At 39.1% G+C, this 16,160-nt stretch overlaps 1 protein-coding gene across 12 annotated transcripts in view; it reads right to left on the bottom strand.

Annotated features, from left to right (window-relative positions):
• SFMBT1 (Scm like with four mbt domains 1) overlaps positions 1-16,160 on the bottom strand; it is a 121,233-nt gene that overhangs the window by 2,796 nt on the left and 102,277 nt on the right. For 10 of the 12 annotated variants that reach the window (XM_006050251.3, XM_025272495.2, XM_025272502.2 and 7 more), the window contains 9 exons: positions 15,606-15,648; positions 14,702-14,766; positions 12,019-12,158; positions 11,162-11,271; positions 10,260-10,435; positions 6,250-6,428; positions 5,822-6,067; positions 4,813-4,941; positions 3,004-3,671 (listed from right to left, as the gene is read on the bottom strand). In XM_006050251.3, the coding sequence (XP_006050313.1) occupies positions 3,531-3,671; positions 4,813-4,941; positions 5,822-6,067; positions 6,250-6,428; positions 10,260-10,435; positions 11,162-11,271; positions 12,019-12,158; positions 14,702-14,766; positions 15,606-15,648 (1,229 nt within the window). In that variant the 3' untranslated portion in view covers positions 3,004-3,530. Of the gene's footprint in view, positions 1-1,933; positions 3,672-4,812; positions 4,942-5,821; positions 6,068-6,249; positions 6,429-10,259; positions 10,436-11,161; positions 11,272-12,018; positions 12,159-14,701; positions 14,767-15,605; positions 15,649-16,160 lie in introns of those variants that run through there. The other 2 variants (XM_044934205.2, XM_044934206.1) reach the window with 2 other exon arrangements.

Raw genomic sequence — 16,160 nt, 5'->3', positions numbered from 1 at the left:
AAATATATAAATGTCAAGTTCTGAACTGGCATTCCATGTCTGCCTCTATCATAATTCAATAAATATTTACCCAAGAAGCCCAACTCTTCCAGAGGTTGGTAACTACCTTTTTCTGACCTCATGTATGCTGGGTGCCACCTACATCACTAAAGAAAGGCAGACAGGACAAAAGTGTCCTCCCACCCCATTAGCGCATTTCCTGCATTAGCCACCTCAATTCTGCTTCAACTGAGAGATGGAGGTAGGCAGTTTACAAATAAAAAATAGCATGAGTTCCCAGAAGCCCACCAAATAAAGTCAAAATGTCATAGCAAATCTTCACGGGTGGTAAAAGGTTTCCCTAACACACTGACACTACAATAAGAGGTCTATGTTGGTTAATCAACTTCAAAGTCCAGAAGTATGATATAATCCATTCACCTGTTTCCAAGCTTGTCAACTCAGGATCAAAAATTGATGCTGGAAAACTTTCTGACTTTAGGGAGGCTATAGAGCCAGCTGAAGGTGAAATTTAGATAAATGCAGTCCCTCATAATGTACCTCTCACAAATTTAAGAGGTTGGTATCTTTAAAAAACAAAGTTCACATACCTATGGGCAATACACAAACATTTTACCCAACATGGTGAGCTATTATCAGGTTTAACATCTGTTTTAGAATCAAAAGAATCAGACCATCGCTGCTGTCCAGTCCAGCCCCAGCAACATTGAGGCAAATGGAGTTTATACTTTAAAAGCCCTTTTTATACTTTGAAGTGAAAGTCACTCAGTCATGTCCGACTCTTTGCCACCCCACAGACTATACAGTTCATGGAATTCCCCTGGCCAGAATACTGGAGTGGGTTGCCTTTTCCTTCTCCAAGAGATCTTCTCAACCCAGGGATCGAACCCAGGTCTCTCACATTGCGGGCGGATTCTTTACCAGCTGAGCCACAAGGGAAGCCCAAGAACACTGGAGTGGGTAGCCTATCCCTTCTCCAGCGGATCCTCCCGACAGGAGTTGAACCGGGGTCTCCTGCACTGCAGGCAGATTCTTTACCAACTGAGCTATCAGGGAAGCTTTTCCTACTTTAAAATTCCCAAATAATTATCCTCTCTTATGTGATATCTGGGAGGAGGGGCTGGGGGTATATCATGCTTCTTTACTGTAGTTGCCTGATAAACTATTATCTTGGTATGAGAATGCAAAACAATATTAACGAAAACCCTACTGACTTGTCCAGTTTAAAGTCAGCTTCTCTCTAGGAGGAAGCTGAGCTTGATTAATCATGGTGTAAACAGACAAGCTGGCTAGGGTCTGACTCTGATCAGAGACTGTACTTAGGTTCGTGCATTTCATCTTTCAGGGGCTCTGCCCTCTCACTTGTGAAGGGAGGTGTTTTAAAATTCTATGGTTTCTGAAGAGGTCAAAAGAGAGATAATATATTCATTGTTACATTACATTTGGTAAATTCTCTCTTAGAAAATAAATACCACTTTCCTAAATAAGACAACAATGTTAATCAATTCCAGACTTTTCTATTCCACTGATCTACTTCAAGGAACTCCTTGCCATAGTGTGTTGACTGCTACGCTCTCAGAAAATATTATTATGCAAGATACCTGCTCCCCAAACTTGATCTACTTAAGACTAATTGTTCCCAAGCATCCTACATATGCTTCTCTTGCAGTGGCACAGAATCAATCAAAACTTTAAAAACTGGATCTCCCAATACATTCAAACAGATTAATTTTACTTAAATCTTCTTTCCAGGTATAGCTGGTAGTAATCTAAGCAAAGAGTTGATGCTTTAATATAGGGTTTGGTTGAAGGGCTTGAACTCAAGTGGTTCATAAATTATCCAATAAAGAGAAGAGTCAGACTACAAAATGTTTGCCAAGGTCCAAAAAAAAAAGGTGGAATAGCAGGAAGAAAAGGAAAAAAAAAAAGCACAATCAGTTTAAATTTGTAACAAAATTACCTTATATTTGTATAACTGTTTAGAATTTACCCAGTTTGTAGTTTTAAAACATTTTCAAATCTTCTAGAGGAATGATTAGGTTATAAATTTGTAGGTAACTAGGATAATTAAAAAAAATAAAAACCATTCAGCAAAGCAAACCATTTAAAAGAAGCAACCTATGTATGTATCTTTTCTCATTCCTCATGGCAGAAACAGTATAGTAAATGCTATTCTTCTATAACAGCCAACAGCCAGTGCAATCATAAGTGAAAATTTTTCTGTTTAATGTCAAGTTGAGCTGGGTCAAAAGAAACAGTTAAAAGGAAACTGAGTTTTTGAGTGGGAACTGACTGTAGAATACATTCAATTTAAAGGTTCGATCAAAGAAAATGTAAATGTGACTAGTCAAAGATGTTTCTAGAATCCTTAACCATCTCTCAATCTTTATCCGGCCACTAAGGACATACTGTGACAGAAACTTGATGTTCTGCATCACTTCCCCCCTCCCCCAAAACGTATTTTCTCTTTTGTGCTTCTATACAATCTGTCTAGAGACACTGAGAAAAATGGGGAAATGGGCTTTACTGTGGGTCCAGGAAACACCTACTGATTTTTACCCAAAGTAAGGACTCTCAAAATGAAAGTTGGACAAACAACTGTAGAGAAAAGTAAATACAAAATAAAAGCTATGGAAGTCCCTCTGAGAACTAGTGGGGAGAGAGCAATTCAACTTAAAACAGCAACAGTCTTTGAGATATTACTTGAAACAGGCAGCCCAACCGAGGTTAGGATGGAAAACGATGACAGTAGAGTTCTTAGATCAGTCAGTTAAGGAACTGGTGTGAGTGCCACACATTACTCTTAAGAAAGAAAACAGTGTCTTTTCCCCCAACTTCTGTCATAGTTTTAGTGTTCATGTAGAAATGGCATCATTTAAAAAAACCTCAGACAGGGCTACGAGCTCAATTATCAACAGAGGTAGTAAACAAAGGAACTCCTAAGAATAGATTTTAAAATGGATCAAAGTGTGACTGTACATTCAAAACCCTAGAGCCACATAATCATCCCCAAAATGAACCGTTTTAATTTAAAAAAGCTTTAAAACACATGACAATGAAGCACTGATGTGCCTGAGGCACAGTCCCAAATCAGTGCTGACTTAAAGCTATGTCCTCTCTTCCCAAGAAAGAGAAAGCAGAGAACAAAGTTCCATCTACAATGGGAAGGAACAGAGAGAACAAAAAGAAAATCAAAAGGGTGCTTGCCAGCAGCCTCGATTATTCTTCGTTTCCAGGCCACACCAGTGGAAATGCTTATTCTTCTTTATATGAGTCTTTTCTTCACAATCTTTTTTTTTAAATTGCAATCTGATGAACAAGAGATGCCCACATTTTCACTGGTGGGAGAGCCACTTTTGTGCAGTTTTTGCTTCCTCAGCGTGGGTCCTCCTTCCCTGAAAGTGCAAAGAGAGCAAGCCGACACCTGCAGGCCCAGAGCCCTGGGACTATTTCAGCTCCACTTGTAGAGCAGGGCGAAGGATTTGCTGCATTTTGTGCTTCAAAGATACAGCCTACTTTGGTTGTCCTTCTCAGTTGGCAAACTGTTCATAAAAAGCGAACTTGATCCTCTCTATGTGATGGCAAAGTTTGATAGCAGGGCCCAGTTTTAAGTCCATGCACTCTTGAACAGTGGGAAGAGTAAGGAGCAATAGGGCCTGCCCATCAATTTCCTGTTAAAGCATAAAATACAAATTATCTGTGATGTGCACATGAATGGCAACTCAACCATGATAGCCTGGTTCACTTCGTTTTGTCAAAATCAGGGTCCCTGTGCTTTTCATTATTTCTTTTTAAATACCTCTCATGGTCCTCTTGGAGAAGGCAATGGCAACCCACTCCAGTACTCTTGCCTGGAAAATCCCATGGACGGAGCAGCCTGGTAGGCTGCAGTCCATGAGGTCGCTAAGAGTCGGACACAACTGAGCGACTTCACTTTCACTTTTCACTTTCATGCATTGGAGAAGGAAATGGCAACCCACTCCAGTGTTCTTGCCTGGAGAATCCCAGGGACGGGGAGCCTGGTGGGCTGCGGTGTATGGGGTCACACAGAGTCGGACACGACTGAAGCGACTTAGCAGCAGCAGCAGCATGGTCCTCTACACTAATGAATCTTCAGAATGAATAATGAAAGTTTTACCACAAGTAAGAATCTATTCTGTTCTGCAGAAATCCAGTAAAATAACTAGCCTTGTAATTGACAACTAAATGTGTCAAAAGAATCATCTTTTTAGAGGAACTTTCCTAAATCTGAAAGAAAATATTACCTATAAACTACAATGTTTTCCTGAGTTGGTGATGGACAGGGAGGCCTGGTGTGCTGCGATTCATGGGGTCGCAAAGAGTCGGACACGACTGAGCGACTGAACTGAACTGAACTGAGAAGATTTTCAAAGATGTTCAGTTGTGAATCTCCTCAATTATCAAAACAAAATTTATTTCACTGTTTAAGGTCACAGACTATTCTGTTAGATCCCAACATATTATAGATGTTAATTATTTTTTAAAACAAGCAAATTGTTATTTTGGCATAAGAGGATAATTAAGTATAGCATGCTTGATTTTAAGTTATTTAATGGAGGATGCAAACAAACTCTTAGGAAAAATAAGACTGCAATAACAATCTGCTTCAACTGTGAAGGAAGTCAGATAAATAACTTTTTATCATGTTTCTACTCCTAAACAGGGAAATAATTTTTTATGTTTGGATAGAAGTATTTTTCCTAAGACTTGTAAATAAATTGCTATTGCTATTGTATCCACAGTCCTTTGCTAAAGAGACGCATTACTAAAAACTAAAGTTCTCTGTGATACCTGGTCTAGGAATATTCTTGCTAACGGAGCACAGTCTGTGGATCGGATGAACCGCACAACGTCCGCCACACTCCACTTCAGGGGGTTACTGTCCAGGTGAAGCCTTTCAGCAACTTCAATCCTTATTTCCTTCATTTCCCACAACAAAAGCAAAACAAATGGTATTAGAGCTACTTCATTCTAAGAAAGTCTCTACAGAAAGTCATAGCCCTTTAAAAGGCAGAATTCAAAGTGCTTTTAGGACATGATTTCTCCCAGCAAATATGCAAAGGTCCACACACATTAGGCACTGAGAAACTATTTGTCTTTTGTAATAAGAACTATCAATGGACAAGAATGTATCTCAAAGTTTCAATACAAATAATGTGGATAATTTAACAGTGGAAAATAGTTTTAAAATCTTCCATTTGTTCCTTGGTTTATTTTAGCTCACAGTCTGTCAGGGTGCAGAAGTGAATGGGCTGGTATTTCCAATAAGAGAAGGCTTAACTAAATTATCAGGAGAAATCATTTTTAACCACTTCTGTTCAAAGACTATATTTTACAAGCAATCCAAGTTTAAAACACTAACAACTTCCATTCTCATAATGTGCGTATGTGTTATATAATATGCATACACGAATCTACCAACAAAATGGTTTAACAGGAGCCAAAAAGATAAATACTTTATTTCTATAAAACCATATATATCCTAAAATGTATCAAAAAGACAGTTTTCCCTAAACTAAATGACTAATAGACTGCTAATAAACTACCAATGAAACTTCTGTAACTTAAAATAAGCTGTCATTCTGAAGGACTTTCCTCCTGATAAGGATTATTATTATTTGACCTCCAAATAATCCTTGAAATGCAAGTAAATCTGAATTTGGGATCTTTTAAAAAGAGACTCAGGAAATTCAACTGACTCCATATTGAAATAAGTATAATGCCAATATCATTCACCATTAGATTGTCAAGGGTAATTGTTGAGAGAGAAAAAAGAACACTGTAGTTTTAAAATGGGTACCTTTGGTGAAGGAGGTTTATTCTCATCATCAGAAAATGAAAAAGTGCGAAGTTCTCTTTTTCTTCTCTGTCTGTCTGGAGGCAGTGATGTGGATATCTCACTTTGGGTGGGGGAGGAGGAGCATGACTTTTTTTCTGACATTTCTGACTCTTCCTGGAGCTCATCCTGCTGCTCAGATGTACTGCCTTCACTTAGGGAATCATCATCCCCTTCATCTGGGTCCTCCTCATCTTCACCCCCACTTCCCTAGAGGACAAGGGAAGACGTGTCACTGAAATTCCAGACAAATCAGTTCTTGGACCACAAAACCATCTTCCTTGGCTAGAGATTCGAATTTAAAAAAGACCTGCAAATATTCTTTCTGTTTGAACTGTAAAGCAGGGATCTCTTGGCTTAAAGACATTACTGGTATATCACAGATCTCGTACCTGGGGAGAGCCTACTGGTGTATTATCAACAGACGCAGAGGAGCGCTTCTTCTTATGAACAAAAACATTTTTTCGCCTCTTTCTCCTCTTACTCGCTTTTTTCAGGGCACACGCTAAGTTACTATGCCCACCAGGTGGTCTCCCAATTCTTTTATTTTTCTTCTTTCCGTAGTAGTGTGCTAAATGTGTATGACAAAGAAAAATGAAGTAGTTTCATTATTTTTGTGTACCTCAAACCACAAGAGATTCTACTATCATAGCACAAAATGGATACAGAGTATTTAAGGTTCAATTCCATATAATGGGATAATCTTAACTGTGTAGATTCTGAATGTATAGTTCAATTAGTAACTGTCAAATGCATAAACCTAGGTAATCCTATCAAGATATAAAATATCCCCATCAATGGAGAAAGTTCCCAGTGTCACTCCCTCATCAGTCCCCCTCACCAGAAGTAACCATTATTCTAATTTCCCTCACTATAGGTTAGTTTTGCCTCATCTAAGGAATCATTCAGTAAGTACTTTTTCCAACAAGGCTCCTTTTCACTCAGCAGAATGTTTTTGAGTTGCATTTATGTTGTATGTGTGAGACGTTCATTTCTTCATATTGATGAATAGCATGCTATTGTGTGAATGTACTGGCTTATCTATTCTCCTGCCGACAGGCACCTGGCTGTTTCCAAGTTTTGGCAATTATTAGATTGCAGTGAACATTCTTGTACAAGGCTTTTAGTGGGCAGGTTTTCATTTTCCTTGGGTCAATACCTAGGAATGGAATTGCTGGATCATATGGTAGACATAGAAGAAACTGCCAAGTTTTCCAAGAGGGTTATATAATTTTACACTCCTACCAGCAACGTTCGAGGGATCGAGCTGCTTGGTTCACTGCTGCTGCTCAGTTCACTGCTGCCAATGTGTGGGACTGTCAGTCTTTTTTCATTTCAGCCAATCTAGTGGATACATAGTAATTTCTCATCATAGTTTAAACCTGCATTTCCCTGACAGCTAATGCTACTGGGCACATTTTCATGTGCTTTTGGCCACTTTTTTGGTGAAATGCCTATTCAAGTTTTTTATTCACTTTTTAAAAAACAGTTTTCTCTGCTTATTTCATTTTTTAAAATTGAGATGTAATTCACATAACATAAAACCCACCATTTGTAAGTGTACATATTCAGTGGTTTTTAGACACAGATAAATCCACCACCACTAATTTCAGATTAATTCCTTATTTATTTTTAAATTGAGATAAATCACATGACAACTAAACATATAAATACGTACAATTGAGTCCTATTAATGTAGTCACAATGTTGTACAACTACCAGCTTTCTCCAGTTTCAAAACTTCTCTTTTTAGTGAGTTGTGAGTTTTTAATATATTCTGGAGACAAGTTCTTTGTTGGATGTGCCTACTAAGAACCTTTTCTCCTCTGCGCCATTCAGGGATGCCAAAACAAACAAATAAATGAGAGTTTTTCTCCAAGACTGTGCACTGTCTTTTCCTTTTTATAAACACTATCATTAAAAGAGCAAAAGTTTTAACTTTGTAGTGTTGAATGTATTAGTTTTTCCTTCAGGTTAGTTAGTGAATTCTGTGTCCTCTCTAAGCAACTTTTACCTAGCTCAAAATCTTGAAGTACTTTTCTTGTTTTCTTCTAGAAGCTTTATTTTTTATTTTTTTTTTTTTTTAGAAGCTTTATAGTTTTAGTTTTACAAGAGGTCTATGACATACCTTGAATTAATTTTTGTCTATAGTGAGGTGGAGCTAAGGAGTTTTGTTTTTGCCTTTTCAATTTAGATGTCCAATTGTACCAGTGCCATTTGTTGAAAGAAATTCCTTTCCCATTAGTCATTTTTGTTGAAAATCTTGTAGCTACATGTTTGTCTCTCTTTCTGGACCCTCTATTCTGTCCCATCACTCGATTTGACTATGCTTTCATCAATACTACACTCTTGATTTCTATAGTTTATGGTAAAACTTGAAGTCAGAATAAGTCCTCCAACTTTATTCTTGTCAGAATTGTTATGACTATTTTTAGGTCCTCTGTATTTTCATATAAATTATAGAATGTAAAAATACTTCAAAAAATAACACATATATAGTTTAACTCTGAGCTATATAAAGTAATATCAAAATATAATGTAATTTTTTTAAATGAATACTAAAGAATATAAATCCATTTGCTATTACTTAAATTACTAATTGGAAAAAATTATAAGGACTCCTAAAATCTAGGCTAATTTCAATTATCTCATTGTGAAAAATAAATTCAGACAAAAAGTGTAACATAATCCAAATAATACCGAAGGCTCAAATTGGTGTACTTAAAACATGTGCTTATATGAACAGTACATTTCACTTAGCTCCTAATCATTGCAACCTGCCTAACTAAGTACTGAATCTGACACAATAGTAATAAGCTAGACAAACCCTGCTCTTAAGAAGTTTACATTCCAATAAATGTAAGTGGAAACAAGAAGGTGAGACTCTCATATGATTTTGTGATTCATATACTGATTAGAAAACCTGTCATGCTAAATATGGACCTTGGATAAGCGGCATCACCAGCATCTGGGATCTTGTTGGAAATGCAGACACTTAGGCCCCAGATACACCCTGAAGAATCAGAATCTCCACTTCACCAAGATCCTTAGGTGATTTGCCCACATGTAAAATTAAAGACGCACAAAATTAGAGTGCCTTAAGAGAAATCTTCAAGTTTAACAGGGTAAAATCCACCTCTATATTAATTCTCCTAAGTATACCAGGGCTTGTAGGATTTAAGGAAAAGTAGGATCAGAATTTTGTCTCTGGGTACAATGCCTTGACAAGACTCCAAATTAAGATCTTCATTTTGGGGACCTCCTGGTGGTCTATGGGGTCGCACAGAGTCGGACACGACTGAAGTGACTTAGCAGCAGCAGCAGCAGCGGCAGCTGGTGGTCCAGTGGCTAAGACTCAGAGCTCCCAATGCAGGGGGCCTGGGTTCGATCCCTGGTCAGAAAACTAGATCCCGCATGCTACAACTAAAGATCCTGTGTGCCACAGCTAAGATCCCGTGCAGCAAAATAAATCAATATTTTAAAATTTTCATTCTGTGTGATTTTTTCTTTTTGCAGCTTCACAAGGGAAAAGATAAGCAATGAGAGGTAGCAGGTATTGTTACAACACGCTCCTGCCTCTTCCCTCGAAGTCTGCATGGCTGGCTGCTTCCTTCAGGTTGTTACCTGCCAGGAAGTCTTCCTTGGCCACCTGTATGAACAACATCCCAACTGTTGGCCTTCCTCACTCTCCTACTTTGCTTCATTTTTCTCCATAGTACTTCTGTGTTTTCACTTGTTTACTATCTGTCTCCCACATTAAGATGTAAACTCAATGAGAAGGAATTGTTTTCTTTACATTTGTATCCCAGTGCTAGAACAGTAGTGGCACACAGTGGACACATAAATAGCTGCAGACTGTAAAAACGGATCATATATCCTATTAAAGGCAAACGCTAACTTATACACCGTTTGTACATAAAAGTTGGCAAACTAGGGCCCATAGTCCACATGTGGCCATGGCCTGTTTTGGTTTACATTTTTAAAAGTGTTCTTTTAAAAAATGAAAATAAAACAGAAAAAGAATATGCAAAAGCATATTCTTCCCCACATCCATGCCACACAGAGTCTTTGTCCAGCTGCAGCTCCCGAAGGACATGACTGCGTTTATAAGCTGTGTTGATCAGTAAAGTGAGGACCTGAGCTCCATTTTTAAAGCAGAAATTTGGGTTGGGAAGGAGACAAGTAGAACATTAGAACCTTGCTATCCCCTAGAATGTCACCTAGGTGATTTAAGTCTAATCATATTAAAATATGCAAAATATAGCCTAAAATATTATCTGGCCCTTTATACAGGAAGTTTGTGTCCCTCAGCTATATCTGAATATCTGCAAAATTTAAAGTTTGCAGGAGATGAGGTATGGTCAGCTGCTATTAGTGAACAAATTTGAAAAAGTTGACTCACTATATTTAGTCTTTGTAAGAACAGAACAGTTCTCAGAACACTTATCCAGAACCATTCGTGGACCGAAGAGGTTAGGACAGCACTCCAGTTTGATACAGGTTTGCCGGCAGAATTCAGTCACCCGATCTGCTGTTTTCACTATCTCGACAGTAGCTCGATAGCTCTTTCCTTTGTATCTGCCATTGGAACACATCAGACACCAAATATATTGGGCAAGTGATTCCACAGAGAAAAACCAAGTATATTAACAGACCTGAAAAATATTTTTGCTTCTTAGAGTATTATATGTCCCTTACAGCTTGAGGATTCTGAAAACAATGAGAAATTTATATTGTACTTAAATCAAATTTATAATCTAGTAAGCTGTGACAGCTAAAAGCTAGTTTTTTAAATTAGCAAAATAAAGTTCCTGCTTTCTGTTTCTAAGTTTCAGGTCTTCAAATAATAACTTCTACACTAACTACTAAAAAAACAGTGACTCTTACTGAGTCTTCCTTGATCCTGAAGCAGTGATACACGGGTATGAGCCACAGACCAATAAAACCAGCCAACTGCCCTACCCCCCCATCCATGACAAGATCAGGTCAGAAAACAAAAGCAAATGTTTACAAACTTTCACAGTAACTTGCCAAAGTAATTTTATGGCTCTTAAATCTGATAACAAAAAAGCTGTTCTTGCATTTTATATCTTCTAAATTCTGTATTTCCTGTAACTCATTTTTACTATATTTTATAATAGGATTGGCTCACAATAGGATGTCAACTTAAACAAAGAAAACAAAGCTGGTCCTTTACCACAGAGCTGAGGAAGGACTGCCCCAGGGAACAGAAGCACCCTAACCTTTTCCGCGGAAGCACCCGTTAAGGATGAGTGAGAAAAAAGGGCGGAGGCGCCTACTCACTTGGCCTTGAGGACCTCCCCACATCCATGCCACACAGAGTCTTTGTCCAGCTGCAGCTCCCGAAGGACACGGCTGGGTTTATAGGCTGCATTGATCAGTAAAGTGAGGACCTGTGCTCCATTTTTAAGGCAGAAATTTGGGTTGGGAAAAAGCAAAGCAGACCATTAGAACCTTCCTATCCCCTAGAATGTCACCTAGGTGATTAAGTCTAGTCATATTAATTAATAAGCATTAACAAAATAATAATACTGAAGATATGACAGTTGACCACAGTTGCAAATAAGACAGTAATGAGACCCTCTTAAATATTCTAAACATTATGGTCAGAAAAGAATAGGCGCAACAAACCAAGAATTACTCTTAGCATATGCTTCCCAATCCTTTACCAGTCATAAGACACACAGAAGCTTCAGCCTCTCCAGACGCAGCCTCGCCACCCTAAGGCCTGAAAGGTTTGATAACCTCACATCTGTTGCCCGGAGTGTGGCACGCTGGTGGGGAAGCACAAGCCCAGCAGGTATGTATGTAACTCTGTCATGGTCCCAGGTTAACGCCACACAGCCTCTCAGGCTTAGACACCTCTCATGGTCACGCATGAGGACCATGTGGGCTCTAACAGAAGACTTTTCTACAGTGACAGAGATGAACTGCCACGTGAAGAACTGCTCAACTGAATGTTCCCTATGGAGCAAAAAATATTCACATGCCTGGTTCATTGTTCAAGACACGAGAAATGTGAGTCACTTTTGATAAAACCTGAAGGTGTCACATGTATGGCATGCTGATCCTTGTCTAAATGAGTCTATGAGACAGCTGTGAAATTTCTTAAGTTCTTATACTCTAGGCAGGAACCTTACCTCTCTGAGGACCAGGACACAGTTCCCAGGTCCCACACACTGAGGCAGCTCAGCGATCCTTCCTTTGTTAAGATATGGCCCTGAGAAGCAACGGTGGTTGAAGTATATCTTTGGACAGCAATATTTTCCATTAATCATAACTGAGAAATGAAGAAAAACAAATATTCAGAACAGAATCCTGCCCTACGCTTCTAAAGCAAGATTACTGAAGAAAAAACCAGTATATCCACTATTATATAAAGTTAGGACTTATTTTGAAGCTTAACATGCAGTCTGAGTGTGAAATACCTTATACTTAACAAAAAGTCTATTATAGGGCTATCACTCTGCTGAAATTGAATATCCTGATTTACTGCAGATTAACTCCTGGTTAGTGCAATATAGTTCCAGAGCCCCGTGCTTCTATCACTACAGGAAGTGGAGGATTTACTTTGAGAACTCATGATAATTTCTGAAAACCAACTACTCAACAATCAGTTCTAGAATATTTCTAAACAGTGATGGTGAATATCCAGAACTACGGTTTGTCCCTTAAAACCACTGAACTATCCCAGGGATGGGGGAGCCTGGTGGGCTGCCGTCTATGGGGTCACACAGAGTCGGACACGACTGAAGTGACTTAGCACCAGTACACTGGCAGCCTCTGATGATGCAGGAGCCCTCCCATCACTGGGATTCTTCAGAGGGCTAAAAGCATGCTGCAACCCCATCTCTAAATTCTTCAGGTATTGTGGGGTGTAACTGGGCCTAGAGAACCCTCTGTTCAACTATTTTTTGTATGAATACTGTACTCCAATATGTTTTTTTAACCCCTCATATTGAGTAGTTGGCAATTCAGCTACTAAATATAAAAAAAAATTCAAAAACACTATAACATCTACTTTCAGACAACGCAAAGAGAAGCTCTTCTGATGACAGCCTTGTTAACCCAAAGGAAAAGTGTATGTAAACTGTCCAGTTTTTTAAAAATATTTGTTTATATGGCTGCTCTGCATCTTTGTTGCAGAATGCAGGATCTCTTTTAAGTTGCACATGTGAACTCCTAGTTGCACCATGTGGGATCTAGTTCGCTGACCAGGGATTGAACCCAGGCCCCTTGCATTGGGAGCCCAGAGTCTTAGCCACTGGACCACTAGGAAAGTCCCTTGCCCAGTGCCGACAGCACCCAGCAGGACATAGTGTTCACACTTTAATTAAGAACACAGTCTTTTATTTATTTATTTATTTATTTAATTTATTCATAGGCCACGCTGCATGATTTGCAGGATTCTTCGTTTCTCAACCAGGGATTGAACCTGGGGCCACAGTAGTGAAAGCATGGAGTCCTATCCACTGGACCACCAGGAAATTCCCAAGAACCCAGTCTTAGCACATGTAGGGGCCCACTTTTCCATTTGATCTCTGTCACCCAGGTCCCCTCTGGGGATGCACCCTGCTCCTGGAAATGCTGGCAGTTTACAGCTCTGAGTTGTGAGTCTATCCTGGAATCACCCTCAGTCTAGAACTGCCCCTCAGGAGGAGAGAGCTACCTGGCCCAAGGCCCCACCCTCTGTGAGGTGGGAAGGGAGGAAGAGCTCACTTCCATAGCTGACCACTGAGGGAACACTAGGGTATGGCCACCACACCTCTGCTAGCAACACTCAGCGGCTCCACCAGCTCCAGGGCTCCCTGTGGGGCTGGAAAGGCATTCTATTATAACTGCACTGTGACTCAACTTCTCCCTCAGCCCAGTCCTGTGTCCTTCAAGTCTTCCCAGAAGTGTTCCCAAAAGCACTCCCCTGAAACTCCTACATGCAAATATCAATCTCAGGCTCTGCTTCAAAGGTAACTTGACCTACAACAAAACCCAAAGCAAAAAGACTTTGGCTATGATCACATGAGATATTAATATCTTAATTCTGTGGTTTTAGTGGGCATTAGAATGGTCAGTAATACAACAAAAATAAAGAAACGCACAGCCCTGATCCTCCATGATGTTACAAAAAGGCAGTGGGTAGAAAAGACAAAAGTGCAAGTTTTGAACTTGAGAAATATGAGTTCCCTTTCTCACCCTTTTACTATAAGCTGTGTGACCTCTCTGTGCTTTGGTTTCTTTCCAAGGCATTCACTGAATACCACCCAAAAGCCTAAGGTGTGCTAAAACACAGAGCCAAGATGCTACGTGTCATACAACCAGCAAGAGGGAGCCAAGGAGTCCTGGTCAACAGCTTGGCCTCCAACAAGGAGCCCTGTCTCATTTAACAGGTATTGCCTACAGGATGTTTTTCAGTGTTGCTGTCTGTCTGTCTGTTTTTGCAAAATATAGACAAAATATAGTGTGTATATCATAGAAAGGTTTTAAAGAAAAATAAACATCTATCTTTCAACCACCCAGTTTAAAAAAAGAGCACAACCTGGAGAGCCTCAGGTTCTTTATGAAACTCAGGGATAATATATTGACCTCCAGAGCCTTTAACACTGCCAAGTGATCAGTAAATAATAGCTAAAATATTATAAACACACAGAAATACTAGCCTAAAGATAATTAGTAAACTGAATATATCTTAAGACAGTTGTAACTCTTTAAAATCACAATTAAGAGATCCCTCTATGAAGCTACTCCAATAAATTTAAGTTATTTTTAGATAAAGTCCACTACAGGAAATTAAAGGTCATCTTTTCCTAAGACTGTCTGAACTTATACCTGAGTCTGTGGAGCTCAGCTCCTGATTCTTCAGACCCTCATGGACAGTCCTTGAGGATGGTATTCTGCATCAAGAAAAAGCAACAAAATATAATGAGATAGTCCTTAAGGTCAGTAAAATGTGAGGATTACTTTCCTTCAAATCTAAGAAGAAAGCAAATGTGGCAGACTGCAAAATCTGTAGCAAAAAGTGCTTCCTTGATCATACTTTTTTTAAAAAAAGCAATTGTTTTAAAAGCTATTTATATGTTCTAAGGGGAAAACAACAGTATGTAGACAGTGCTGTGATACTGCACGTTCAAACGAACTTGCATTTATGTGAGCAGTAAACTACAGACTGCCTTGTGGGACTCTCAAAACACAAGTAAACTGCAAATGATCTCTGCTTGACAGTGGTTTCACTTTATGATATTTCAACTTAATGAAGGTGCAAGAGCCATATGCATTCAGCAGAAACTGACTTTGATCAAAACTGACGTTTTGACTTTTGATCTTTTCCCTGGCTAATGTTATGCGGGATGATCCACGATCCTGGGCAGCAAACCGGCAGCCAGGAGATCACAAGGTAAACAATCAATACATTTAAAACAATTCTGTTCTTTGCTTTCAGTAGAGCAGTCAATATATTAGTTGGGTGTTCCTTGTGGTGAATGATTCTTCCACCCTGGAGGCTAATATAAGTGTCCTGAGCATGTTTAAGTTAGGCAAAGCTACAATGTTTGGTAGGTCAAGGATGTAAAATGCATTTTTCAACTTACGATATTTTCAACTTACACATTACCTTTTTTGGGACATGATCCCAGTGTAAGCTGAGGAAGAGCTGTACTCATTTTTTTTTAACAGATGAAGAACAGAAACACTTTTATGTTTCCTTCTTCTATTTAACATACTTTTTATTACTTACTGTTTTTCTGGTTGAACCACTGCAATTTTCCTCTGTTTGTGTACTGTACAAAGAAAAAAAATCCATAAATAAATGTCAAGAAAAATAAAAAGACAAAGGAAAGTTACATATGCATTAAGCTAATATTCGCTTACAGCTGACCCTTGAACAACATGAGTTTGAACTGCACGGGTCTCCTTATACAGGGACTTTTTCAACAGTAATTACTGTAGTACTGCACCATCTGAGGTTGGCCGGTTCCTCAGACGCAAAACTGCAGAGACAGAGGGCCAACTATGGGACATGTGCAGCTACAGATCTTGGTATCCACGGCAGATCCCGGGACCAATCCCCTGTGTATACCGAGGGACAACCACACACAGTTCACTGGTCTTTGGTATATTCAGAGAGTTGGGCAATGATTACCACAGTCGATTTGAGAATATTTTTATTATCTCAAAAAGAAACCTGGTACCCCATAGCAATCACCTCTTTATTTACCACCACTGAGCCCTAGGCAACTACCAATCTACTTTTCCTCTCTCTAGATTTGCCTATTCCTATAAATAGAATCAT

The sequence above is a fragment of the Bubalus bubalis genome, chromosome 21, assembly GCF_019923935.1.
Source record: "Bubalus bubalis isolate 160015118507 breed Murrah chromosome 21, NDDB_SH_1, whole genome shotgun sequence".
Classification (NCBI taxonomy): Eukaryota; Metazoa; Chordata; class Mammalia; order Artiodactyla; family Bovidae; genus Bubalus; species Bubalus bubalis.
The sequence above is the reverse complement of the archived record's forward strand: the minus strand, read 5'-3'. Positions and strand labels throughout refer to the sequence as shown.